This window comes from Coregonus clupeaformis, chromosome 9, assembly GCF_020615455.1.
Source record: "Coregonus clupeaformis isolate EN_2021a chromosome 9, ASM2061545v1, whole genome shotgun sequence".
Classification (NCBI taxonomy): Eukaryota; Metazoa; Chordata; class Actinopteri; order Salmoniformes; family Salmonidae; genus Coregonus; species Coregonus clupeaformis.
This window is the reverse complement of record NC_059200.1, coordinates 4,035,267-4,061,783: the sequence shown is the minus strand read 5'-3', so window position 1 is coordinate 4,061,783 and position 26,517 is coordinate 4,035,267. Positions and strand designations below refer to the sequence as shown.

Below are 26,517 nucleotides of genomic sequence, written 5' to 3'. Positions count from 1 at the left end.
TTATATGTCCAAAAATGGATATAGCAACTAAGGATTCCAGCTTTAATCCAAAACCCTTGATTTTACAGTAGACAGTGCTCTTAGAACTTAGCTGTTACTCTATTTAATTAGATCCGCTTTAGCCGACATCCGCATAGCGGTTGTTTAGGCGGTGTCGGAGGTGGAACAGCATTAGAGCTGTCAAATCCACAAGCAGATCCTGGCATTATACCTAAAGTGGACATTTCCATTGGCTGCACAGAGTCGCATTAAGAGAATTCCCATGTAGCCTTGTTTACAAGTTCGAACACTGGAATTCTCGATTATGCTGATAGAAATCTTCATTATTTTGTTTAATGATTTTCAATTTGAGTGTCATTATTTCTATATAGCCTACACTTTCTCGTTCTGAACTTCTAATGTGAGTGGGACACGTGTGGCTTCGTAACAATGATCAAGAGCAGCTGCTCACCGATTTGACAGCTCCAACGCAGTTACACGTCCGACCCTGCCAAAACATCAGCTATGCGGGAGTCGGCCATTGCAGGTTAACGCTTGATCTGATTGAATCTAGGCCTTGATTTTATAATCCCAAAGTTTTTTCTTTTGGATTAAACCAATAAACGACACCTCTGAAAAAGAAAAGCTGCATTTGAAAACACATTGAGAGCAATGCATTGAGCTGACTATAGTTCAATGAGCTAGTTACACTATAGTTGTCACCCTTGTGCCAGGGTTAGATGTTGTAATGACAATGAGTTACAGACTCAGCCTTTTGACAGATGGGTTAATAGTATCATTGAGGGTTTTGATAGGAAGTGTTTCAACATCTTGACTTAGTGTCTTAGAGCCCACATCAATATGCAAATGCATTGTAACTCACACACCCCAAAAAAAAAAAAAAAAATCTAATTTAAATGATAGGGTTCAATGAGTTGATTAGTTTTCTGTTGTCTTTGTGTGAAATTCTTTATATTCTGTCATCAGCCAAACACAATGGCAGACAGCCAGAGAGTCGCACCATATTTATTTTCTAATTAGTCTGTGTTTGTTTTGTTACACAACTATGCCACTAATCTACATAAACAGATGCCAGTGCTGCCGTCTGTCTGTGCATGGATCCAGCTTTTAGATTCATTAATATGACCAATTGTTTGTTTGTCTATCTTCAAATTCCTTTCTGGCTATTATCTTCCCAATGTGTTGACTTGTTGTTTGCAGTAACAGACTGAACATTAAGCATGCGATTAAAAATGATAATTTGGGAAAATATCTTGAATTCATGTGTCTGTATTCTATTCTCAAGCGGTACACTCTCCCCTTATAAACATGGGAAAGCTACTAGACCAAATTAGACCAAAGCTATTAGACCAGCCACAATTTGTACAAGATATGGTACACAGTGCTACGAAAGGGCTGTTTACCCAGTACAATGTCACTTTACATCTCTCAGAGAAATGGAAGGCACTTACAAACTGCTACAAAAAAAAAGCCTGCATAAGACCGAACACCTCAGTTTCACTACCCACTGACTACCACAAACAAGATATGAGTCATCATTCAACCAGTAATGAAAAACCTGACAATAGAGTTAAACTTAGGAAATGTAATTAACAAAAGTCCAATACAACAACCAGATTACATTGTTGGATGGCATGTTTTCTGTTTAACCGCCCTCTATCAGTAAAACTGATATGAAACATTACAAAACAAATCCCAAACAATTTCAAACGACCGAAAGATTCCATTACAAGCTAAAGGCCTCACAGTCTACAATGCTTGATTGAATTGTTTGTGCAGACAGGCACTTGCTCCATACTCACAATGCCTGCAGTAAAAAGGGGAATGTGTCACTTTCAGCAGGAGCTGTAATGTTCAGCAATGTCTTCATCCCAGTGAAACTGACAGTTCACACTAAAGTCTAACTCAATGTTACTCCACAACTCTCTGCAGCCATTCACAGTGGATTGGACATGTCAAGTGCATCAAACAATTACCCATTGGTGTGTTCATACAGTCACTTACCCTCTGAGCCACTCTTCTGGAAATGTTTTGTAGCTGACAGAATTCTTCAACACATCTAAAAACTTTCACCCAACCATGCCAATGAGTTGACTGGACAACTCCCCTTGGAGTGGTGGCAGAGATTGCACCTTCCCCCTTCATTTGTTGTCATGTCCTTTCGGGCTTTAGTGTGGATGAGCTGGTGATCATCTGGGTTAGTAGTTGTGTGGCAGGCCGTTGTAGTTCCTGTCCCTCAGGGCCTGGTCCACCGTGTGGATGTAGGAATCGATGGTGCTCCTCATCTCCGCTGTGAAGGGGTCGAAGGAGGGCCGCTGGGCCCCCCCAGAGCGTTTGAAATGGCCGTCCTGGTTGTTCTGGGCACACATCAGCCTCTCCTCCATCACGGTGGCGTTGAGGAACAAGGTGAGGAGCCGGAGCTGGGGGAAGAGCGCCCTCTGCAGGTCCTCGTAGTGTAACACCAGCAGGCGACGGCCAAACTGCAGCCAGCTCAGAGCGTGGGACGCCCACCAGGAGGCGTAGCTGTCAACAAACTCTGGCCATTCTGAAGTAAACAGAGGAGAGGGGGAAAAGAGGTACACTATATATACAAAAGTATGTGGACACCCAAATTAGTGGATTCGGCTATGTCAGCCACAACCGTTGCTGACAGGTGCATAAAATTGAGCACACAGCCATGCAATCTCCATAGACAAACATTGGCAGTAGAATGGCCTTACTAAAGAGCTTAGTGACTTTCAACGTGACACTGTCATAGGATGCCACCTTTCCAACAAGTCAGTTCATCACATTTCTGCCCTGCTAGAGCTGCCCGGTTACCTGTATGTGCTGTTATTGGAAACTTCTAGGAGCAACAATGGCTCAGCCACGAAATGTTAGGCTACACAAGCTCACAGAACGGAACCGTGGAGTGCTGAAGCGTGTAGCACGTAAAAATCGTCTGTCCTCGGGTGCAACACTCACTACCGAGTTCCAAACTGCCTCTGGAAGCAACGTCAGCACACAAACTGTTCATCGGTAGCTTCATGAAATCGGTTTCCATGGCCGAGCAGCCGCACACAAGCCTAAGATCACCATGCGCAATGCCAACCGTCGGCTGGAGTGTTGTAAAGCTCGCCGCCATTGAACTCTGGAGCAGTGGAAACGCGTTCTCTGGAGTGATAAATCACGTTTTACCATCTGGCAGTCCGATGGATGAATCTGGGTTTGACGGATGCCAGGAGAACGCTACCTGTCCCAACTGTAAAGTTTGGTGGAGGAGGAATAGTGGTCTGGGGCTGTTTTTCATGATTTGGACTAGGCCCCTTAGTTCCAGTGAAGGGAAATCTTAACACTACAGCATACAATGGCATTCTAGATGATTTTGTGCTGCCAACTTTGTGGCAACAGTTTGGGGAAGGCCCTTTCCTGTTTCAGCATGGCAATGCCCCCATGCACAAAGCGAGGTCCATACAGAAATGTTTTGTCGAGATCGATGTGGAAGAACTGGCCTGCACAGAGCCCGACTGCGAGCCAGACCTAATCGCCCAACATCAGTGCTCGACCTCACTAATGCTCTTGTGGCTGAATGGAAGCAAGTCCCCGCAACAATAGTGGAAAGCCTTCACAGAAGAGTGGAGGCTCTTATAGCAGCAAAGTGGGGACCAACTCCATATTAATTCCCATGACTTTGGAATGAGATGTTTGATGAGAAGGTGTCCATATACTTTTGGTAATGTAGTGTATCTTATCAGTGTGTGCTGTGTCGAGACAATGCTGACATCTCACGTTCAGAGTCTATGCAGTGAGGTATGGCAGCTGACGTGAACATTTGTCACCATTCATGAACATCTGTTTGAAACAGATTTTTGTTCAAGGCAAACAGTTGACCAAAACCCAACAATCTCTTTGTGTTGTTTTTTTGCATGCCTTAATGGTTTTTGCATGCCTTAGTTGCCACATAACCCCCAGTCCATTTCCCTAACTACTGAGCTGTACTTGTTGTGTGGTGTTACCTTTGCTCCTCCACTGTGCGTCTGTGGCATGGCCCAGGTGTCCAGCACACTTCCGGTTGAACTCTGCCATGAGGGAATGGTAGGGGTTACGGATCAGAAGGATGGCAGAGTCAAACATCTCTATCTCTCTCTGCCCACTCTCATGAGTCTTCACACAGATGCTGCGCCCACTCTTCCAGTAGTCCTTCTCCCCTTTGAAACCTGGTAGATAACCCCAGATACCCAAGATGATCAAACCTCCGCAAACTCATGCGTCACAGAGCATTCAAGCTCAAGATCAAGCTTCTGTTATTGTTATTTGTAAGTACTGTACAAGTGCATACATTGGAAATTCTCTATGAGAGCTCCAAGGTCAAATTTATTTTAGTGCGTACTTGAAAAACATACAATGATACATTTCAGTAGGAAACATCAAGCATTCCCAGTATGTGCTATTATCCATCAAAACACCTGAGCTGTGTTCAAAGCCTCACCTCTGTTGTAAAGCGCGCCATCGAAGTAGAAGCTGCCAGTGTAGTAGCCCGTCACTAGCTCGATCAGGTGGCGTACCCAGGTGTTTCCAGCTCCGGGGAAGCTGGAGAGAGCCACCAGGGAGGTGGACCTCTCAGGCAGAAATGTCCTCTCTTTGCACCTAGAGTCTGAATGAGGCAGAACCATCATGGTTGAACATCGCCATAAAAACACGCCATTGATCTATCCCTAAAATACTGTATTGTAGCATGCTGTTGCTAAGAGTTTAATTACAGTTGCAGTGAAGTAAAAAGTCCATATATTTTTTATGGTTGAAAACTTGGACTGTAGTATTGGTGAAACTAAAGGTTATTCATGGCTCTCACCAAGTACAGGTGTCTGGTAGACCTGGTAGTAGTCTTGGTCAGTCGGGGATGTGGAGATGGAGGCATCAGTGTGTTCTGTGCCATTAGTCTCCAGACATGGCTGGTCCAGTGGCAAACGTTGACTCAGTCTAAACAGAGACGAGACCCAGGCACAGTAACAGTGTGGCTTCCTCAACACAGCCAGTGGGAGCTCCTGCAGCAGAAACCAAACTAGGATCATTAAAAAACTTCAGAGGCATAACTTCAAGCAGTAATTTACAGTGGAAGGAATATGACTGGTCTCTCATTCCCCCACTGGTGTATTGGATGTGATTTTACCCTTGGGTGCCATGATGGGTGGGTTATATAAGATGTCTGAACCACTTCTGCTCCGTTTTCTTTGATTCCTTTTTTTCTAAAGTTCAGATGTTTTTTCACAAGTTGTCCTAGTTTTTCCTATTCAATATAGTATAGCCCCAGTATAGCCCCCACCACCTCCACACAATATGAAATTACAATTTCTATAGATACAATTATTTTTGTTTATTGACACTGGGAGATACGCTAATGTAAAAACACACACAGCACAAAAGTACACACACACACACACACAGAGTGAATAGGCTAAATCAAATACACTATTTTCATCACATAGACAAGTCTGTTATATTTTTCCCTGCCATTTGTGTGTAGAGCAGAGCAGAGCAGAGGACCACCTTAACCAACATCCTAGACCCACTACAATTCTCATATCGCCCCAACCGATCGACGGACGACGCAATCACCATTGCACTGCACACTGCCCTATTCCACCTGGACAAGATAAATACCTACAGTGAGGGAAAAAAGTATTTGATCCCCTGCTGATTTTGTACGTTTGCCCACTGACAAAGACATGATCAGTCTATAATTTTAATGGTAGGTTTATTTGAACAGTGAGAGACAGAATAACAAAAACAAAATCCAGAAAAACGCATGTCAAAAATGTTATAAATTGATTTGCATTTTAATGAGGGAAATAAGTATTTGACCCCTCTGCAAAACATGACTTAGTACTTGGTGGCAAAACCCTTGTTGGCAATCACAGAGGTCAGACGTTTCTTGTAGTTGGCCACCAGGTTTGCACACATCTCAGGAGGGATTTTGTTCCACTCCTCTTTGCAGATCTTCTCCAAGTCATTAAGGTTTCGAGGATGACGTTTGGCAACTCGAACCTTCAGCTCCCTCCACAGATTTTCTATGGGATTAAGGTCTGGAGACTGGCTAGGCCACTCCAGGACCTTAATGTGCTTCTTCTTGAGCCACTCCTTTGTTGCCTTGGCCATGCGTTTTGGGTCATTGTTATGCTGGAATACCCATCCACGACCCATTTTCAATGCCCTGGCTGAGGGAAGGAGGTTCTCACCCAAGATTTGACGGTACATGGCCCTGTCTATCGTCCCTTTGATGTGGTGAAGTTGTCCTGTCCCCTTAGCAGAAAACCCCCCCCAAAGCATAATGTTTCCACCTCCATGTTTGACGGTGGGGATGGTGTTCTTGGGGTCATAGGCAGCATTCCTCCTCCTCCAAACACGGCGAGTTGAGTTGATGCCAAAGAGCTCGATTTTGGTCTCATCTGACCACAACACTTTCACCCAGTTCTCCTCTGAATCATTCAGATGTTCATAGGCAAACTTTAGACGGCCCTGTATATGTGCTTTCTTGAGCAGGGGGACCTTAAGAGTGTGCTCCTAATCTCAGCTCGTTACCTGTATAAAAGACACCTGGGAGCCAGACATCTTTCTGATTGAGAGGGGGTCAAATACTTATTTCCCTCATTAAAATGCAAATCAATTTATAACATTTTTGACATGTGTTTTTCTGGATATTTTTGTTGTTAATCTGTCTCTCACTGTTCAAATAAACCTACCATTATAATTATAGACTGATAATTTATTTGTCAGTGGGCAAACGTACAAAATCAGCAGGGGATCAAATACTTTTTTCCCTCACTGTACGTCTGTATCTAGAGTTGATGGTCGCTGACATACTATCTTGGCATAGGTCCGACAATAGCCCCTCATCAATTGTAGTATAATAATCGGATTCCCATCGCTCTCTTGATTTATGTACATCTGGTTTTGGCCATTGTTGCACTAGCAATGAGTACACTCTGGATATAAATCTATATGAATCATGGTTATCATGGAGTAGTTGTTCAATACCTGATAGATTTTGTAAAGTAATATCTCCAAGAGTGCTTCTGAGGACGTTTCAGTATGAAAATGTATGCACTCACTAACTGTAAGTCGCTCTGGATAAGAGCGTCTGCTAAATGACGTAAATGTAAATGTTTCTTAACTGTAAATAACAAAATAAATGATTATTGGATAACTGGTATTTCTCTTTCAGTTGCTCAAATGACATAAGTACCCCATCTATACAACAATGTTCTAAATGCATTATTCCCTTCTCATGCCAATGTTGAAAAATTTTGCTATCCAAGATCATTGACAGGAGTCTGTTTTGCCACAGGGGTGTTTTGGGTGACAAGTCGTTTCAGACCAAATAACTTACGTATTTCATACCAAGATCTTACTAAATTGATGGTACAGGGATTGCTTGTTTTTGTTGATATAGTCTTGGGGTTCCACTTGTAGATGATTTTACTCCCAACCTCTTTATTAAGAGGAAACAAATCCATCAGAGTCCAAGAAGGGGCTGGTTCAGTTTCAAATAAGAATGAAATGAATCTAATTTGCCCTGCCCAGTAATACATCTTGAAATTTGGTAGGCGGAGACCTCCTAGACTATAATCCCATGTTAATTTGTCCAGGCTCACCCTTGGAGTTTTACGGTTGCATACAAATTGTCTTATGGTCTTGTTAAGGGACTTAAAGAAACTCCCAGGTAGGGATATGGGTAAAGATTGAAATAGGTACATCATCTTAGGCAGAACGTTCATCTTAATACAGCTAATTCTCCCAAATAATGTAAGAGGCAGATCTATCCATCTATTCAAGTCATCCACCACCTTCTGAACCAAGACAGAGTAGTTAAGCTTGTACAAATGTCTTAAGTCATTATCAACTGTGATTCCTAGATATTTGAACCCCTGTGGTGACCATCTGAAGGGACCTGTTTGTTCACAGATGCTATAGTCAAAGCGAGTCAGTGGAAGTATTTCACTTTTGTCCATGTTGACGTTGTAACCTGATATAGAGCTGTATGTACCTCAAAAGTGTCTGTAGTTTTTAGAGGGATCCGGTCGGGTCAGAGAGGAACAAAATAATGTCATCTGCGAACAATGAGATCTTGTGCGTTATCTGGCCCACCTGAAAGCCCCTTATGCCAGGATCTGTTCTTATGGCCTCCGCCAGGGTTCTATGTCTATCACAAAAAGGAGCGGGGAAAGCGAACAGCCCTGTCTACTACCTCTAAAGAGTTGGAATGTGGCTGACATCATGCCATTAGTGGTGATCTTGGCTTGCGGTTTATGGTATGAAGTCTTAATCCAGTTGACAAAGAAGGACCAAAGTTACATTTAGCAAGGACCTTGAATAGGTATGGCCACTCCAGCCTATCAAAGGCCTTTTCAGCATCTAGAGATACTGCTATACTAGGATCGCTCCTCACACTGGCCGTGTGAATTACGTTGAATGACCTGCACAAATTATTGGTGGAGGATATTTTCTGTATAAAGCCTGTTTGATCGGTGTTTGGCAAATATTGTCCTAATCTATTAGCCATCGCCTTAGAAATCGATTTATAGTCAGTATTGAGAAGCGAGAACAGCCTATAGGAAGAGCATTGTAGAGGATCTTTATTTTTTGTATGTATAACTGTTATAATAGCCATGGAAAAGGAGTCCGGTAGGCTCTGCGTCTCAGCAGCTAAATTTAGAACATCCATCAATAATAATATAATAATATGCCATTTAGCAGACGCTTTTATCCAAAGCGACTTACAGTCGTGCGTGCATACCTTTTTGTGTATGGGTGGTCCCGGGGATCGAACCCACTACCTTGGCGTTACAAGCGCCGTGCTCTACCAGCTGAGCTACAGAGGACCATCAAGAGAGGAATAAGAGAGGAATAAGCAAATCCTTAAACTCCTTATAAAACTCTGGGGGAAAGCCATCATCTCCTGGTGATTTGCCGGATTGTAGAGAGGAAATTGCCTTTTCAATTTCTGTTTTGTAAAGGGGCGATCTAGTTAGTTTTGGTGTTCCTGTGTGAGGTGCGGTAGTTCAATAGTAGACAGAAATGTTTCTATCATTGCTGGTTCCGTTCCTTCAGAAGTGTATAACTTAGAATAGTATTGTTTAAATGAATCATTGATCTCTTCTGGGTTGTGAGACACTTATGTGTTTCAATAGAGTTGATGGTTCTCGAATTCTCCTCAGCTTTTATCTGCCAGGCCAAGACTTTGTGTGTTTTTCTCCCCCAATTCATATTATCTTTGCCTAGTTCTAAGAATAGCCTTTTCAGTTTTGTAAGTACTTAGGGTATTATATTTTAGTTTTATATTCACCAATGAGCGGTATGTTTCTTTAGAGCTAGATTTTTGGTGTTATCTTTGTAGTAATAGGATTTCCTTCTCTAATTCATTCAATTCAGCAGTGCATTTCTTTTTGAGACCTTTGGCATAGGAAATTATATGACCCCTAAGAAAGGCCTTTAATGTATCCCAGAGTACAAAACTATTGGGAGAGGACGGACAGTTTGTTTCACAGAAAAAAACGTAATTTGGTCTCTGATAAATTGACATAATTCTGCCTGTTTCAAAAGAGTTGGGTTTAGGCGCCATCTATAGGTCCCTTGAACTCCATCCTGCATCCAAACAGAAAGTGTGAAGGGAGAATGATCTGAGATAGTTCTGGATAAATACTCAGTTTCCACAACTCTATGGGTTACCTGTGCTGATAGGAGAAAATAATCAATCCGGGTATGAGAGTTATGCGGGCAGGAGTAGAATGAGTGCATTTGGCTGACTTAGTCAATGAGGTTGCTTTAGTTGAGGATCTATCCAGAATCGGATCCAGACAAAAATTTAAGTCACCCCCAACTAAGAGTGTTCCCTGAAATTCTGCTACCTTGAGGAATGTATCTTGAATATAATTATGATTATCATAATTAGGTGCATATACATTAAGCAAGGTCCAAGATTCAGAATACATTCTGCCATGGACCACTACATAACGTCCCAGTGGATCAATAATTGTTTTCATTACACAGAAGGGTAAATTGTTATTAATCAACACAGCTACTCCCTGTCTCTTTGTGTTATATGAAGAGGCAAAGACCTGTCCTACCCATTCCCTCTTTAACTTTGTATGTTCTGCCCCTGTTAGATGTGTTTCTTGTATAAACGCAACATCAGTCTTTAGCTTTTTCAAGTACATAAGGACTTGTTTCCGTTTAACAGGTCCGTTCAATCCATTAACGTTTAATGATGTATGATTTACTATCTTAGCCATATTGTTCACTCAATACATGAATGCAAATGTCAGGAGTATGTCCAATAAGGGTGTTGGATATTATATTGCCTATTTTCGGTGAGCCTGTAGTCAAACACAAATTATAAAGCGAAGGTCTCTCACAAAACAGTACTGTAATATAAAGTAAACAAAACAAACAATTCCCCTCCTCCCCCTCAGTGCTGTTCTTGAACGCGCCCAGCACAAATCCCACCTGTGGTGGAGCTACGCTCCCAGCGTCGCTGTTCCTAAATTCAATTTCTAACATGAAGGCAAACGTGAACCTGGAGCTCGAGCCCAGTAAATTAACAAAAATAGAGAATTCTTCACCCATCCTTATATGATGCAAGTCAAAAACAAAACCAATAACGGGTGTCCTGATCCCAACACACCCACCATGACAGGAAACTAAATAAAAATATAAGACGTCATGGCTTAGCCATATAAAAAGGTCTAACAAATCATATTGATGCCTCTGGGGACCATGCCTGTCCAAAATAACAGCTTAAAAACAATGTCACTCAGGTAAAAACAAATAGTTTGTTTACATGAATATTGGGATCTTACTTCATTGATCTGTCAGTAAACTATAATATAATCCAGAAAAGCAGTCCTACCGGTTATGCAAGTAATAAGGCAGGCTACTGGGACACAGCCCAGCTAGCAGTGAAATGAACTTGGTCCGCTAGCCAATCAACCATGTACTGAGCCGGTCGTCTGCAGTCCGTGGAGAAAAGTTGCAACTTCTTTGGGCGTTTTGAAGAATCTTCTCTGTCCGCCATGGATGATTCTCATCGTTGCAGGTTGAAGCAGCGCAAAGGGAATGTTCTTGGAGGTAAATTCTTTTTTCACCTGGTTGAATTCCTTCCTGCATTTTACCATCCCAGGACTCATGTCTGGAAATAATGTAATCCCCTCCCCGTTGTGTAGGATCACTCCTTTCTCCTTGAAATGTTTGGCCGCGGTTCTGAGAACTTTCTCTCTGTCCTGGTACCTCAGGAACCGAACGAGGAAGGGTTGTGGGTTCTGATCAAGGGATGGGCGAGGGGCGAGTGACCTATGTGCCCGTTCGATAACCAGGGGTTCAGCAAAATGTTATTTGCCCAGTAGGAAGGGGATAATGGCAGCAGAGAAATCAATGGGGTCCGTCCCCTCACAGCCCTCGTGGAGGCCAATAATTTGAATGTTGCTTCGCCTACTGTAGTTTTCCAAATGGTCGACCTTATTCATCAGGTATTCGTTGTTTTTGTGCAGTTTCTGTAGTTTCATCCCCATTCCCTCTAGCTTATCCTCAGCAGTGCTGATGCGCTCTTCAGCTTCTTCCATTTGTGATCCTAGCGTGTTGATAATCGTTGACAAACTTGAGATGGAGTTTTGGATTTCAGCCAACTGTGCTGAGATGGAACAGCTGAACTCAGCCGTTTTCAAGTTAAATTGTGTTGTGAAGGCGTCATTGCCTTCTTTGATCACTTTGAGGATGTGAGCTAGCCTATCTTCATCCTGAGGTGTCATGGTGGCATCATGGGTTTCCGAGGAGGCCATGGTCAGAGGTTCTTTCTCCGTTGTTTCTTGGTCTGTTTCGGTGCTTCCCTTACCTTTTGTTTGTGTCTCAAAGGCATATCACCACTCTTGGCTACAGTGTAGTAATAAGTATGGGTGAAGTTTCCAAGTTTTAGGATAAGTTTGTTAAAGATTTATCGGGAGCTCTCGGTCACGCTTCTTCTTAGCTTCGCTGCATCATGTGACCCCCGTGGTGGACCATTCTTGATACACATGGGAAACTGTTGAGCATGAAAAAAAAACAGCGGCGTTGCAGTTCTTGACGCACTCAAACCGGTGTGCCTGGCACCTACTACCATGCCTTGTTCAAAGCCACTTAAATATTTTGTCTTGCCCATTCACCCTATGAATGGCACACATACACAATCCATGTCTCAATTGTCTCAAGGCTTTAAAATATTCAGACCCATTGACTTTTTCAACATTTTGTTACATTACAGCCTTATTTTAAAATTGATTAAAACAACCCCCCCCATCAATCTACACACAATACCCCATAATGACAAAGCAAAAACTGGTTTTTAGAAATTGTTAGACATTTATTAAAAATAAAAAACGGAAATATGACATTTACATAAGTATTCAGACCCTTTACTCAGTACTTTGTTGAAGCACCTTTGGCAGCGATTACAGCCTCGGGTCGTCTTGGGTATGACGCTACAAGCTTGGCACACCTGTATTTGGGGAGTTTCTCCCATTCTTCTCTGCAGATCCTCTCAAGCTCTGTCAGGTTGGATGGGGAGCGTCGCTGCACAGGTATTTTCAGGTCTCTCCAGAGATGTTCGATCAGGTTCAAGTCCAGGCTCTGGCTGGGCCACTCAAGGAAATTCAGAGATTTGTCCCGAAGCCATTCCTGCGTTGTCTTGGCTGTGTGCTTAGGGTCATTCTCCTGTTGGAAGGTGAACCTTCGACCCAGTCTGAGGTCCTGAGCGCTCTGGAGCAGGTTTTCATCAAGGATCTCTCTGTACATTGCTCCGTTCATCTTTCCCTCGATCCTGACTAGTCTCCCAGTCCCTGACGCTGAAAAACATCCCCACAGCATGATGCTGCCACCACCATGCTTCACCGTAGGGATGGTGCCAGGTTTCCGCCAGATGTGATGCTTGGCATTCAGGACAAAGAGTTCAATTTTGGTTTCATCAGACCAAAGAATCTCGTTTCTCATGGTCTGAGTGTCCTTTAGGTGCTTTTTGGCAAACTCCAAGTGGGCTGTCATGTGCCTTTTACTGAGGAGTGGCTTCTGTCTCCACCATAAAGGCCTGATTGGTGGAGTGCTGTAGAGATGGTTGTCCTTCTGGAAGGTTCTCCCATCTCCACAGAGGAACTCTGGAGCTCTGTCAGAGTGACCATCGGGTTCTTGCTCACCTCACTGACCAAGGCCCTTCTCCCCCGATTGCTCCGTTTGGCCGGGCGGCCAGCTCTAGGAAGAGTCTTGGTGGTTCCATACTTCTTCCATTTAAGAATGATGGAGGCTACTGTGTTCTTGGGGACCCTCAATGCTGCAGACATTAAAAAAAAAATCCCCAGATTTGTGCCTCGACACAATCCTGTCTTGGAGCTCTACGTACAAATCCTTCGACCTCATGCCTTGGTTTTTGCTCTGACATGCACTGTCAACTGTGGGACCTTATATAGACAGGTGTGTGCCTTTGCAAATCATGTCCAATCAAATTGTATAAACATCTTAAGTATGATCAATGATAACAGGATGCACCTGAACTCAGTTTCGAGTCTCATAGCAAAGGGTCTGAATACTTATGTAACTAAAGTATTATTATTTTTTTTTTATAAATGTGCAAAAATATACCATATATTTATATTCCGGTCTCTGACATTGCTTGTTCTGATATATATATATTTTTTCTGGATTATGTGTGTATTTTATTGTTAGGTATTACTGCACTGTTTGAGTTAGAAGCACATTCATTTTGCTGCACCTGAAATAACATCTGCTAATCTGTGTACTTGACCAATAAACTTTGATTTGATTTGATTTTACCCTACTGATGCACCCATTCGGTGTGAAGGACTGATTCCAGAGCCCATCTATTTCTCATTAGAGGGACATTAAACCTTAAACAGTCAAATGGTGTTCCAGGAGCTCAATCACACAGAGCCATGCCATTCTCATCTCCCATCTCCAGGGAGCAGAGACAGCCCATGATCGATGATACCGCACTCCTGGGTCTGTGAGGAAGACTGGGGTCTGGGCTAGTAGTGAAGATGAAATACAGTGAGGGAAAAAAGTATTTGATCCCCTGCTGATTTTGTACGTTTGCCCACTGACAAAGAAATGATCAGTCTATAATTTCAATGGTAGGTTTGTTTGAACAGTGAGAGACAGAATAACAACAAAAAAATCCAGAAAAACGCATGTCAAAAATGTATAAATTGATTTGCATTTTAATGAGGGAAATAAGTATTTGACCCCTCTGCAAAACATGACTTAGTACTCTTAAAGGGAGTGCTCCTAATCTCAGTTTGTTACCTGTATAAAAGACACCTGTCCACAGAAGCAATCAATCAATCAGATTCCAAACTCTCCACCATGGCCAAGACCAAAGAGCTCTCCAAGGATGTCAGGGACAAGATTGTAGACCTACACAAGGCTGGAATGGGCTACAAGACCATCGCCAAGCAGCTTGGTGAGAAGGTGACAACAGTTGGTGCAATTATTCGCAAATGGAAGAAACACAAAAGACCTGTCAATCTCCCTCGGCCTGGGGCTCCATGCAAGATCTCACCTCGTGGAGTTGCAATGATCATGAGAACGGTGAGGAATCAGCCCAGAACTACACAGGAGGATCTTGTCAATTATCTCAAGGCAGCTGGGACCATAGTCACAAAGAAAACAATTGGTAACACACTACGCCGTGAAGGACTGAAATCCTGCAGCGCCCGCAAGGTCCCCCTGCTCAAGAAAGCACATATACAGGGCCGTCTGAAGTTTTCCAATGAACATCTGAATGATTCAGAGGAGAACTGGGTGAAAGTGTTGTGGTCAGATGAGACCATAATCGAGCTCTTTGGCATGAACTCAACTCGCCGTGTTTGGAGGAGGAGGAATGCTGCCTATGACCCCAAGAACACCATCCCCACCGTCAAACATTAAGGTCCTGGAATGGCCTAGCCAGTCTCCAGACCTTAATCCCATAGAAAATCTGTGGAGGGAGCTGAAGGTTCGAGTTACCAAACGTCAGCCTCGAAACCTTAATGACTTGGAGAAGATCTGCAAAGAGGAGTGGGACAAAATCCCTCCTGAGATGTGTGCAAACCTGGTGGCCAACTACAAGAAACGTCTGACCTCTGTGATCGCCAACAAGGGTTTTGCCACCAAGTACTAAGTCATGTTTTGCAGAGGGGTCAAATACTTATTTCCCTCATTAAAATGCAAATCAATTTATAACATTTTTGTCATACGTTTTTCTGGATTTTTTTGTTGTTATTCTGACTCTCACTGTTCAAATGAACCTACCAATAAAATTATAGACTGATAATTTCTTTGTCAGTGGGCAAACGTACAAAATCAGCAGGGGATCAAATACTTTTTTCAGAGTTTATTTTTGGGAACAGAATCAAACCTTATCTGTGCAGGTCTCGATGCAGGACTGTGAAGTAGAGTTTGGTTGAAAGGAGTAGACAGAGAAGGTGTTGGTGGTGTTCTTTGGAACCTTGAAGCAGCCACCGTAGCGGACGTTTCTGACTTTGAGTAGAAAAGAGGTATGCACACATCAGAACACATCTTATAAACATAGCTAAATTCCTTTCATGTTTTTTCTCTGTTTAGGCTGTAATGTTGATCATTGCAAATGATCTACAAGCGTAGTCTTACACAGCCAAGCTTAAAGGAAACATTGGCCATAGAAATCTACCTACAGTGGGGAAAAAAAGTATTTAGTCAGCCACCAATTGTGCAAGTTCTCCCACTTAAAAAGATGAGAGAGGCCTGTCATTTTCATCATAGGTACACGTCAACTATGACAGACAAAATGAGATTTTTTTTTCCAGAAAATCACATTGTAGGATTTTTAATGAATTTATTTGCAAATTATGGTGGAAAATAAGTATTTGGTCAATAACAAAAGTTTCTCAATACTTTGTTATATACCCTTTGTTGGCAATGACACAGGTCAAACGTTTTCTGTAAGTCTTCACAAGGTTTTCACACACTGTTGCTGGTATTGTGGCCCATTTCTCCATGCAGATCTCCTCTAGAGCAGTGATGTTTTGGGGCTGTCGCTGGGCAACACGGACTTTCAACTCCCTCCAAAGATGTTCTATGGGGTTGAGATCTGGAGACCGGCTAGGCCACTCCAGGACCTTGAAATGCTTCTTACGAAGCCACTCCTTCGTTGCCCGGCGGTGTGTTTGGGATCATTGTCATGCTGAAAGACCCAGCCACGTTTCATCTTCAATGCCCTTGCTGATGGAAGGAGGTTTTCACTCAAAATCTCATGATACATGGCCCCATTTATTCTTTCCTTTACATGGATCAGTCGTCCTGGTCCCTTTGCAGAAAAACAGCCCCAAAGCATGATGCTTCCACCCCCATGCTTCACAGTAGGTATGGTGTTCTTTGGATGCAACTCAGCATTCTTTGTCCTCCAAACATGACGAGTTGAGTTTTTACCAAAAAGTTATATTTTGGTTTCATCTGACATTCTCCCAATCCTCTTCTGGATCATCCAAATGCACTCTAGCAAACTTCAGATGGGCCTGGACATGTACTGGCTTAAGCAGGGGGACACGTCTGGCACTGCAGGATTTGAGTCCCTGGCGGCGTAGTGTGTTACTGATGGTAGGCTTTGTTACTTTGGTCCCAGCTCTCTGCAGGTCATTCACTAGGTTCCCCCGTGTGGTTCTTGGATTTTTGCTCACCGTTCTTGTGATCATTTTGACACCACGGGGTGAGATCTTGCGTGGAGCCCCAGATCGAGGGAGATTATCAGTGGTCTTGTATGTCTTCCATTTCCTAATAATTGCTCCCACAGTTGATTTCTTCAAACCAAGCTGCTTACCTATTGCAGATTCAGTCTTCCCAGCCTGGTGCAGGTCTACAATTTTGTTTCTGGTGTCCTTTGACAGCTCTTTGGTCTTGGCCATAGTGGAGTTTGGAGTGTGACTGTTTGAGGTTGTGGACAGGTGTCTTTTATACTGATAACAAGTTCAAACAGGTGCTATTAATACAGGTAACGAGTGGAGGACAGAGGAGCCTCTTAAAGAAGAAGTTACAGGTCTGTGAGAGCCAGAAATCTTGCTTGTTTGTAGGTGACCAAATACTTATTTTCCACCATAATTTGCAAATAAATTCATTAAAAATCCTACAATGTGATTTTCTGGATTTTTTTTCCTCAATTTGTCTGTCATAGTTGACGTGTACCTATGATGAAAATTACAGGCCTCTCTCATCTTTTTAAGTGGGAGAACTTGCACAATTGGTGGCTGACTAAATACTTTTTTTCCCCACTGTATTATCAACTTATTATATTGCTAAAGAAAATTTTCAAATAAAATTTCATTTGTCACATGCTTCTTGAACAACAGGTGTAGACTAACATTGAAATGCTTTCTTACTGGCCCTTCACAACAATGCAGAGAAAAAAAAATAGAAATATACGAGGAATAAATGCACAATGGGTAATGATAACTTGGCTATATACACGGGGAACTAGTACCGAGTCGATGTGCAGGGGTACGAGGTAATTGAGGTAGATACAGTGGCTTGCGAAAGTATTCACCCCCCTTGGCATTTTTCCTATTTTGTTGCCTTACAACCTGGAATTAAAATGGATTATGGGGGGGTTTGTATCGTTTGATTTACACAACATGCCTACCACTTTGAAGATGCAAAATATTTTTTGGGGTGAAACAAACAACTATTCACCCCCAAAGTCAATACTTTGTAGAGCCACCTTTTGCAGCAATTACAGCTGCAAGTCTCTTGGGGTATGTCTCTATAAGCTTGGCACATCTAGCCACTGGGATTTTTGCCCATTCTTCAAGGCAAAACTGCTCCAGCTCCTTCAAGTTGGATGGGTTCCGCGCAGGTGTACACCAATCTTTAAGTCATACCACAGATTCTTAATTGGATTGAGGTCTGGGCTTTGACTAGGCCATTCCAAGACATTTAAATGTTTCCCCTTAAACCACTTGAGTGTTGCTTTAGCAGTACGCTTAGGGTCATTGTCCTGCTGGAAGGTGAACCTCCGTCCCAGTCTCAAATCTCTGGAAGAGTGAAACAGGTTTCCCTCAATAATTTCCCTGTATTTCGTGCCATCCAACATTCCTTCAATTCTGACCAGTTTCCCAGTCTCTGCCAATGAAAAACATCCCCACCACCATGCTTCACTGTGGGGATGGTGTTCTCTGGGTGATGAGAGGTGTTGGGTTTGCACCAGACATAGCGTTTTCCTTGATGGCCAAAAAGCTCAATTTTAGTCTCACCTGACCAGAGTACCTTCTTCCAAATGTTTGGGGAGTCTCCCACATGCCTTTTGGCGAACACCAAATGTGTTTGCTTATTTTTTTCTTTAAGCAATGGCTTTAATCTGGCCACTCTTCCGTAAAGCCCAGCTCTGTGGAGTGTACGGCTTAAAGTGGTCCTATGGACAGATACTCCAATCTCCGCTGTAGAGCTTTGCAGCTCCTTCAGGGTTATCTTTGGTCTCTTTCTTGCCTCTGATTAATGCCCTCCTTGCCTGGTCCGTGAGTTTTGGTGGGCGGCCCTCTCTTGGCAGGTTTGTTGGGGGCCATTTTCTTTCCATTTTTTAATAATGGATTTAATGGGATGTTCAAGGTTTCTGATATTTTTTTATAACCCAACCCTGATCTGTACTTCTCCACAACTTTGTCCCTGACCGGTTTGGAGAGCTCCTTGGTCTTCATGATGCCGCTTGCTTGGTGGTGCCCCTTGCTTAGTGTTGATGCAGACTCTGGGGCCTTTCAGAACAGGTGTATATATTGAGATCATGTGACACTTAGATTGCACACAGGTGGACTTTATTTAACTAATTATGTGACTTCTGAAGGTAATTGGTTGCACCAGATCTTATTTAGGGGCTTCATAGCAAATGGGGTGAATACATATGCACACACCACTTTTCCATTACTTATTTTGTATAATTTTTTGAAACAAGTTATTTTTTTCATTTCACTACACCAATTTGGACTATTTTGTGTATGTCCATTACATGAAATCCAAATAAAAATCAATTTAAATTACAGGTTGTAATGCAACAAAATAGGAAAAACGGCAAGGAGGATGAATACTTTTGCAAGGCAACATACAGTTGAAGTCGGAAGTTTACATACACCTTAGCCAAATACATTTAAACTCAGTTTTTCACAATTCCTGATATTTAATCCTAGTAAAAATTCCCTGTCTTAGGTCAGTTAGGATCACCACTTTATTTTAAGAATGTGAAATGTCAGAATAATAGTAGAGAGAATTATTTATTTCCGATTGTATTTCTTTCATCACATTCCCAGTGTGTCAGAAGTTTACATACACTCAATTAGTATTTGGTAGCATTGCCTTTCAATTGTTTAACTTGGGTCAAACGTTTCGGGTAGCCTTCCACAAGCTTCCCACAATAAGTTGGGTGAATTTTGGCCCATTCCTCCTAACAGAGCTGGTGTAACTGAGTCAGGTTTGTAGGCCTCCTTGCTCACACACACTTTTTCAGTTCTGCCCACAAATTTACAATAGGTTTGAGGTCAAGGCTTTGTGATGGCCACTTCAATACCTTGACTTTGTTGTCCTTAAGCCATTTTGCCACAACTTTGGAAGTATGCTTGGGGTCATTCGGGACATATGCTTGGGGTCATTGTCCATTTGGAAGAACCATTTGCGACCAAGCTTTAACTTCCTGACTGATGTCTTGAGATGTTGCTTCAATAAATCCATATAATTTTCCTTCCTCATGATGCCATCTATTTTGTGAAGTGCACCAGTCCCTCCTGCAGCAAAGCACCCCCACAGCATAATGCTGCCACCCCTGTGCTTCACGGTTGGGATGGTGTTCTTCGGCTTGCAAGCGTTGCCCTTTTTCCTCCAAACATAACAATGGTCATTATGGGCAAACAGTTCTAATTTTGTTTCATCAGAGCAGAGGACATTTCTCCGAAAAGTACGATCTTTGTCCCCATGTGCAGTTGCAAACCGTAGTCTGGCATTTTTATGGCGGTTTTGGAGCAGTGGCTTCTTCCTTGCTGAGCAGCCTTTCAGGTTATGTCGATATAGGACTTGTTTTGCTGTGGATATAGATACTTTTGTACATGTTTCCTCCAGCATCTTCACACTGTTGTTCTGGGATTGATTTGCACTTTTCGCACCAAAGTACATTCATCTCTAGGAGACAGAACACGTCTCCTTCTTGAGCGGTATGACGGCTGCATGGTCCCACGGTGTTTATACTTGCGTACTATTGTTTGTACAGATGAACGTGGTACCTTCAGGCGTTTGGAAATTGCTCCCAATGATGAACCAGACTTGTGGAGGTCTACAATTGTTTTTCTGAGGTCTTGGCTGATTTCTTTAGATTTTCCCATGATGTCAAGCAAAGAGGCACAGAGTTTGAAGGTAGGCCTTGAAATACATCCACAGGTACACCTCCAATTGACTCAAATGATGTCAATTAGCCTATCAGAAGCTTCTAAAGCCATGACATCATTTTCTGGAATTTTCCAAGCTGTTTAAAGGCACAGTCAACAAAATGTAAACTTCTGACCCACTGGAATTGTGATACAGTGAATTATAAGTGAAATAATCTGTCTGTAAACAATTGTTGTAAAACTTACTTGTGTCATGTACAAAGTAGATGTCCTAACCGACTTGCCAAAACTATAGTTTGTTAACAAGACATTTGTGGAGTGGTTGAAAAACAAGTTTTAATGACTCCAACCTAAGTGTATGTAAACTTCCGACTTCAACTGTATAGGTAGGGATAAAGTGATTAGGCAACATGTTTCTCTCTCAGACTGATACAGAGAGACTCATCCATGCTTTTATTACAAGCAGGCTTGACTACTGTAATGCTCTCCTGTCTGGGCTACCCAAGAAAGCCATTGGCCATTGTAAAACATACAGAATGCTGCAGCATGTGTACTGACCAAGACCAGACAGAGAGCACACATTACATGGGTTTTAAGGTCTCTGCACTGGCTGCCTGTGAGTTTTATAATTAATTTAAAGATTAATTTTTATTAATCCACGATTGTGCACCCTAAAACATGTCAGACATGCTTTTAAGTTATGTACCCAGTAGGTCCCTCAGGTCCTCTGGCACTGGCCTTTAAACTATCCCAAAGCCTAGGACCAAGAGGCATGGAGAGGCAGCCTTTAGTTACTATGTCCCCAGTCTCTGGAATAGCTTGCCAGAGAACCTGAAGGGGGCCAAAACTGTGGACATTTTTTAAAGAGATCTTAAAACACACCTTTTTAGCTTTGCTTTCCTTAGGTTGTGTTTTAGTCGTTCTGTTTTTATTGTTATTCTTTCGTTTTTTTATCCTCTTATGTTTGTTGTGTAGTAAATATTTCTGTTTTTATTTTCATTGTTTTCATTCGTTTTTTCCAGTGCCGCACATTGTGTTGCATTCCATGTCTGAAATGTGCTGTAGAAATAAAGCTTGCTTTGATTTTATTAGGCAACAGGATAGATAATAAACAGTAATGGCAGCATATGTGATGAGTCAAAACACAGTGCAAAAAGGGTCAATGCAGATAGTCCAGGTAGCTATTGGTTAACTACCCTCTGAAGCGCCTTGCGATCGGATGCCATGCAGTTGCCATACCAAGCGGTGATGAATTCAGTCAAGATGCTCTCAATGGTGCAGCTGTAGAACCTTTTTAGTATCTTGAGGGCCCATTCCGAATCTTTTCAGCCTCCTGAGGGGGAAGAGCCGTTGTTGTGCCCTCTTCACGACTATGTTGGTGTGTGTGGACCATGATAATTCCTTAGTGATGTGGACACAGAGGAACTTGGAGCTCTCAACCTGCTCCACTACAGCCCAGTCGATGTGGATGGGGCGTGCTTGGCCCTCCATTTCCTGTATTCCACAATCAGCTCTTTTGTCTTGCTGACGTTGAGGGAGGGGTTGTGGTCCTGGCACCACACTGCCAGGTCTCTGACCTCCTCCCTGTAGGCTGTCTCATCGTCATCGGTGATCAGGCTAACCACCGTTGTGTCGTCTGCAAACTTAATGATGGTGTTGGAGTCGTGCGCGGCCACGCAGTCGTGTGTGAACAGGGAGTACAGGAGGGGACTAAGTACGCACCCCTAAGTAAGGGGCCCCGTGTTGAGGGTCAGCGTGGCGGATATGTTGTTGCCTACCCTCTCCACCTGGAGGCGTTCTGTCAGAAAGTCCAGGATCCAGTTGCAGAGGGAGGTGTTTAATCCCAGGGTCCTTAGTTTAGTGATTAGCTTGGAAGGCACTATGGTGTTGAACACTGAGCTGTAGTCAGTGAACAGCATTCTCACGTAGGTGTTCCTTTTGTCCAGGTGGAAAATGGCAGTGTGGAGTGCAATAGAGATTAGAGCGTCATCTGTGGATCTGTTGGGGCGGTGTGCGAATTGGATGGGATGATGGTGTTGATTTCATGAGCCATGACCAGCCTTTCAAAGCATTTCATGGCTACAGATGTGAGTGCTACAGATCGATAGTCATTTAGACAGGTTACTTTGGCATTCTTGGGCACAGGGACTATGGTGGTCTGCTTGAAAAATGTAGGTATGGAGAGGTTGAAAATGTCAGTGAAGACACTTGCATCCTGGTAATCCATCTCTTAACCTGATTAAAGGTCTTACTCACATTGGCTACTGAGAGCATGATCACACAGTTGTCCGGAACAGCTGGTGCTCTCATGCATGGTTCAGTGTTGCTATGCTCGAAGCAAGCATAGAAGGCATTTAGCTCGTCTGGTAGGCTCGGGTTTCCCTTTGTAAATCATAATAGTTATTAATGAAGCCGGTGATTGATATGGTAAACTTCTCAATGCCATTGGATGAATCCCGGAACATATTTCAGTCTGTGCTAGCAAAAAAGTCCTGTAACTTAGCGTCCTCTTCATTGGACCACTACGGTATTGAACGCGTCACTGGTACTTCCTGTTTGAGTTGTTGCTTGTAAGCAGGAATCAGGAGGATAGAGTTATGGTCAGGTTTGCTAAATGGAAGGTGAGGGAAAGTTCGGTATGTGTCTCTGTGTGTGGAGTAAAGGTGATCTAGATTTTTTTTGCCTCTAGTTGCACAGGTGACATGCTGGTAGAAATTTGGTAAAACCGATTTCAGTTTTCCTGCATTAAAGAAAAAAAAAACACTAGGAGTGCCGCCTCTGGGTGAGCATTTTCTTGTTATGGCCTTATTACGCTCGTTGAGTGCGGTCTTAGTGCCAGCATCGGTTTGTGGTGTTAAATAGACAGCTACAAAAATTATAGATAAACTCTCTTGGTAAATAGTATGGTCTACAACTTATCTATAATGAGGTATTCTAACTCAGGTGAGGTGAACCTAGAGACTTCCTTCATATTAGAGATCACGCACTATCTGTTGTTAACAGAGACACACACCGTTCTGTCCTGCCGATGGATAGAAAAACCAGCTAGATTTATATTTACCATGTCCTTGTTCAGCGACTACTCTGAGAAACATTGGATATTACAATTCTTCAGATCACGTTGATATGTTAGTCTCGAACGGAGCTCATCCAGTTTATTCTCCACGTTCGCCAATAGGCGATTTAACTACTCTCCAACGTAGTCTCGTCAGGTATCCCGCACGCCGGTATCTATAGCGCCGTCTCCTCCTTCAAGTGTCGGGGATTTGGGCCTGGTCCGGGATAATCAATATGTCTTCCGCCTCAGAGTCATTGAAGTAGAAGTCCTCCTCCAAATCGAGGTTAGTGATAGCTGTTCTGATGGTCATAGGAAACGATGGCGGAAACATTATGTAAAAAAAAAAGTTAAGATCAGCGCAAGAAAATACACAAAATAGCACAATTGGTCAGGAGCCCGTAAAATGGCCGTTATTCCCTCCAGTGCCATTCTTGCATAGTGCATAGTGCTGTGGCTATGGCTGATATAGTGTACAGTATGCATTAGTCAAGCACTGGTCTCTCTTGACACTGTTGGCCAGCGCACGAAATGTGGTTCTGGGTTCAGAGATTAGTAAAGCATTACAGCCGTTCAGTCAGCCAGTACTCTATCCAGATTGAGTGTACTTACATTTCCTCTGTCCCGGGAGCTGTTCCTCCACCTTGTAGATGGAGAGGCGCCCCACGCCTCCACAGGGGACTCCCCTCTCGCCCCTCTCCCCCCTGCAGACCAGGCTACAGTCCTCCTCCTGGGCCCGCGAGCTGCTGATGCGGTTACCACAGTGACACTCTGCTCCGTACTCCAGACCTGCGAATAGGTACCCACTGCAGAGAGGAGACAAGCACATAGGTCACACACAAACACACACACACACACACACAGACCCTCTCATCTCAGTGCCTTAGACCAGGGCTGTCTTTAACCATCATTAGCCTTGGGCTAATTTGCCCCAAAGGACACCAGATTGCATAACCCCAGGCCAGCATGTGAATAAATACTAAACATTTGAATTGAACCAATCAGAGCAGGCAGCGGTGAAGCCCAGCATTCATTTCTCTGTGGTGCTGGCTGATAACAGTTTTCACCGTTGACTAGATCACAGTAATAGCTCTGGGTGGATGATAGAGGTCCTTTCTAATCCCAAGGGCGATATGAGTCATCCTACCTCAAGTATCTTTATCCTCTCTCCTTGGAAAGAGAGGACCTATTCAAAATGACCTTTTTGCATTTGCTTTGAGCTCTGCCATACATTTCCCTGACTTTTATTTGTGCTTTATTTCAATGACGACAGCTAAAAGCATGACTCTACTCTCCACGTGGGTGGAGGAAAGCCTCAGCAGGCATATGATTCTGGCTGAATATCCTCCCACTAGTCCACTTGGATTGATTTTGTTTGCTTTGGCTATTTGTTTTTGTGGCAATCATTTCCTGTGTCTAAACATACTGTGAAATATTGCACTGCAAACAGTTTTGGCATAAATTGATTTACACAGTTTTGTCATTAATTAGAATGATTACTAACACTCATCTAATACCCATTATATCTTATTCTGCATCTCTAATGCAGATCTGGCCTTCCACTACACGCACGCATGCACACACACACACACACACACCACCATTCTTCCCCATTGGAACACAGGATCTATTCATCCCAGTGACTGAGACAGAATAATTAACCAAATAGCCGCAGCTCTCCATGGTTCCTCTAGACTCATTACCTTTCTGAGCAGGTGTCTTGACACAAAGAGCTGGTCATTTTGCGCAGGTCATACAACACGGTTCCCCCCAGGGCTTGTTCATTGGCATCATGCATGAAGCAGCCCATGTAGGTCCCTTGCCATGTCAAAACAAAGCAGTTAATGAAAAGCCATATTAAATCCATTCAAACAACAATATGAATAATTTAGTACGACACACCATTGAGAAGTGATGGTAACACAGGTTAGCAGCAGATTTTAGCCTGTCAGTCCTGTCAGTGAGTCTGGAACAAATACTATTTAAACCCAGGTCTGGTGTGCAGTCAGCGGTTAAACTACAGCCATGTTGGCATTAAAGTAAACAATGTTGCAGTGGGTAGGTGGTACCTTTGTGCCTGGTATTGCTTTGTAGAGAACCCATCTGCTCCTGTGTGTCTGGCATCAGACCGTGGAACCAGCGGCGGTGCAGATGTTGGACCCCCAGGTGCCGGGACGTGGGCCAGTGTCGCCCCGTCTTGATGCCCCCTACACCACCCAACACGCCCTGGGGGGCTGCCCATCTGGAGCGTGCCCTCATGCCCAGGCCGCGGGCAGCCCTCACGGCTGCGGGAGGCGCTGGCAGTGCCATGAGAGAAGGGAGGCTGGCGCTGCCTGGTGGCTGGGTGGTCCTCAGGGTCAGGCTGGAGCGCTGCAGCAGCAGAATGCTCCCTGCCATCAGATAGGCAATACCCAAGAAGAGGAGGAGCATCTGAGCTCGCCGCAGGAAGCAACGCAGCCTGTAGAGGGCCGTGGCCATCCCCACTGTCCAGCTGGTGGCTCTTAAATCCTTAGTGAGCCACCATTCCAGAGAGAGGGGCAAGGGATCTACAGCTTCATTATAACCCCATCAGTCCAGTCCAGTCGCACAGTAGGTAGGCTACCTGGCTGCAGCTTCAGATGGTTAATGAGGCTCCGCGGTTAATAGCCACGCCTCTGGACAGGAGACCAAAAAGACCACTGTGTAATCAGATCCCTCAGATGAGTCACAGGAGTGCCAGACTTTACAGTAATCTCCAAGGCAACAGAACAGCCAGCAAACCCTGGAAGCCAGGAGTTTCATTGAAAAACCTAGGGCAACAAAAAAGAAGCAAGTCAGATTTTAATTGGCAGAACATAATTAGCTTTGTATACAACCCCTATAGAATATACGAGGCATACTTATATACAATAGGTTTGGCGATTAGATCTACAGTTCATGTTGACATATAGGATTGCGTTTCTGTTCTAGAGCAGAGAGCATAAAGTAATTTCCCTTGCTATTTGTTGTTTGTCTTTCCTCTGAACCTGGTGTGATATTATATATGGTGTTAGTGGGTGTGTGGGAAGAGGTTATCTTCCTGTTAGCTACAGAACAGTTTCT

At 43.4% G+C, this 26,517-nt stretch overlaps 1 protein-coding gene across 1 annotated transcript; it reads right to left on the bottom strand.

Moving 5' to 3' along the window:
* Positions 1 to 981: 981 nt before the first annotated feature.
* Positions 982 to 25,783, bottom strand: LOC121574325 (WSC domain-containing protein 1-like). Its single transcript, XM_041886941.1, has 8 exons — positions 25,506 to 25,783; positions 25,140 to 25,254; positions 24,049 to 24,242; positions 15,410 to 15,531; positions 4,832 to 5,024; positions 4,469 to 4,633; positions 3,996 to 4,196; positions 982 to 2,545 (listed from the first exon to the last, which is right to left on the bottom strand). Exons 1-8 carry the CDS (start codon positions 25,744 to 25,746, stop codon positions 2,199 to 2,201), a joined length of 1,578 nt encoding a protein of 525 aa, XP_041742875.1. The 5' UTR covers positions 25,747 to 25,783; the 3' UTR covers positions 982 to 2,198.
* Between the last annotated feature and the right edge of the window lie 734 nt (positions 25,784 to 26,517).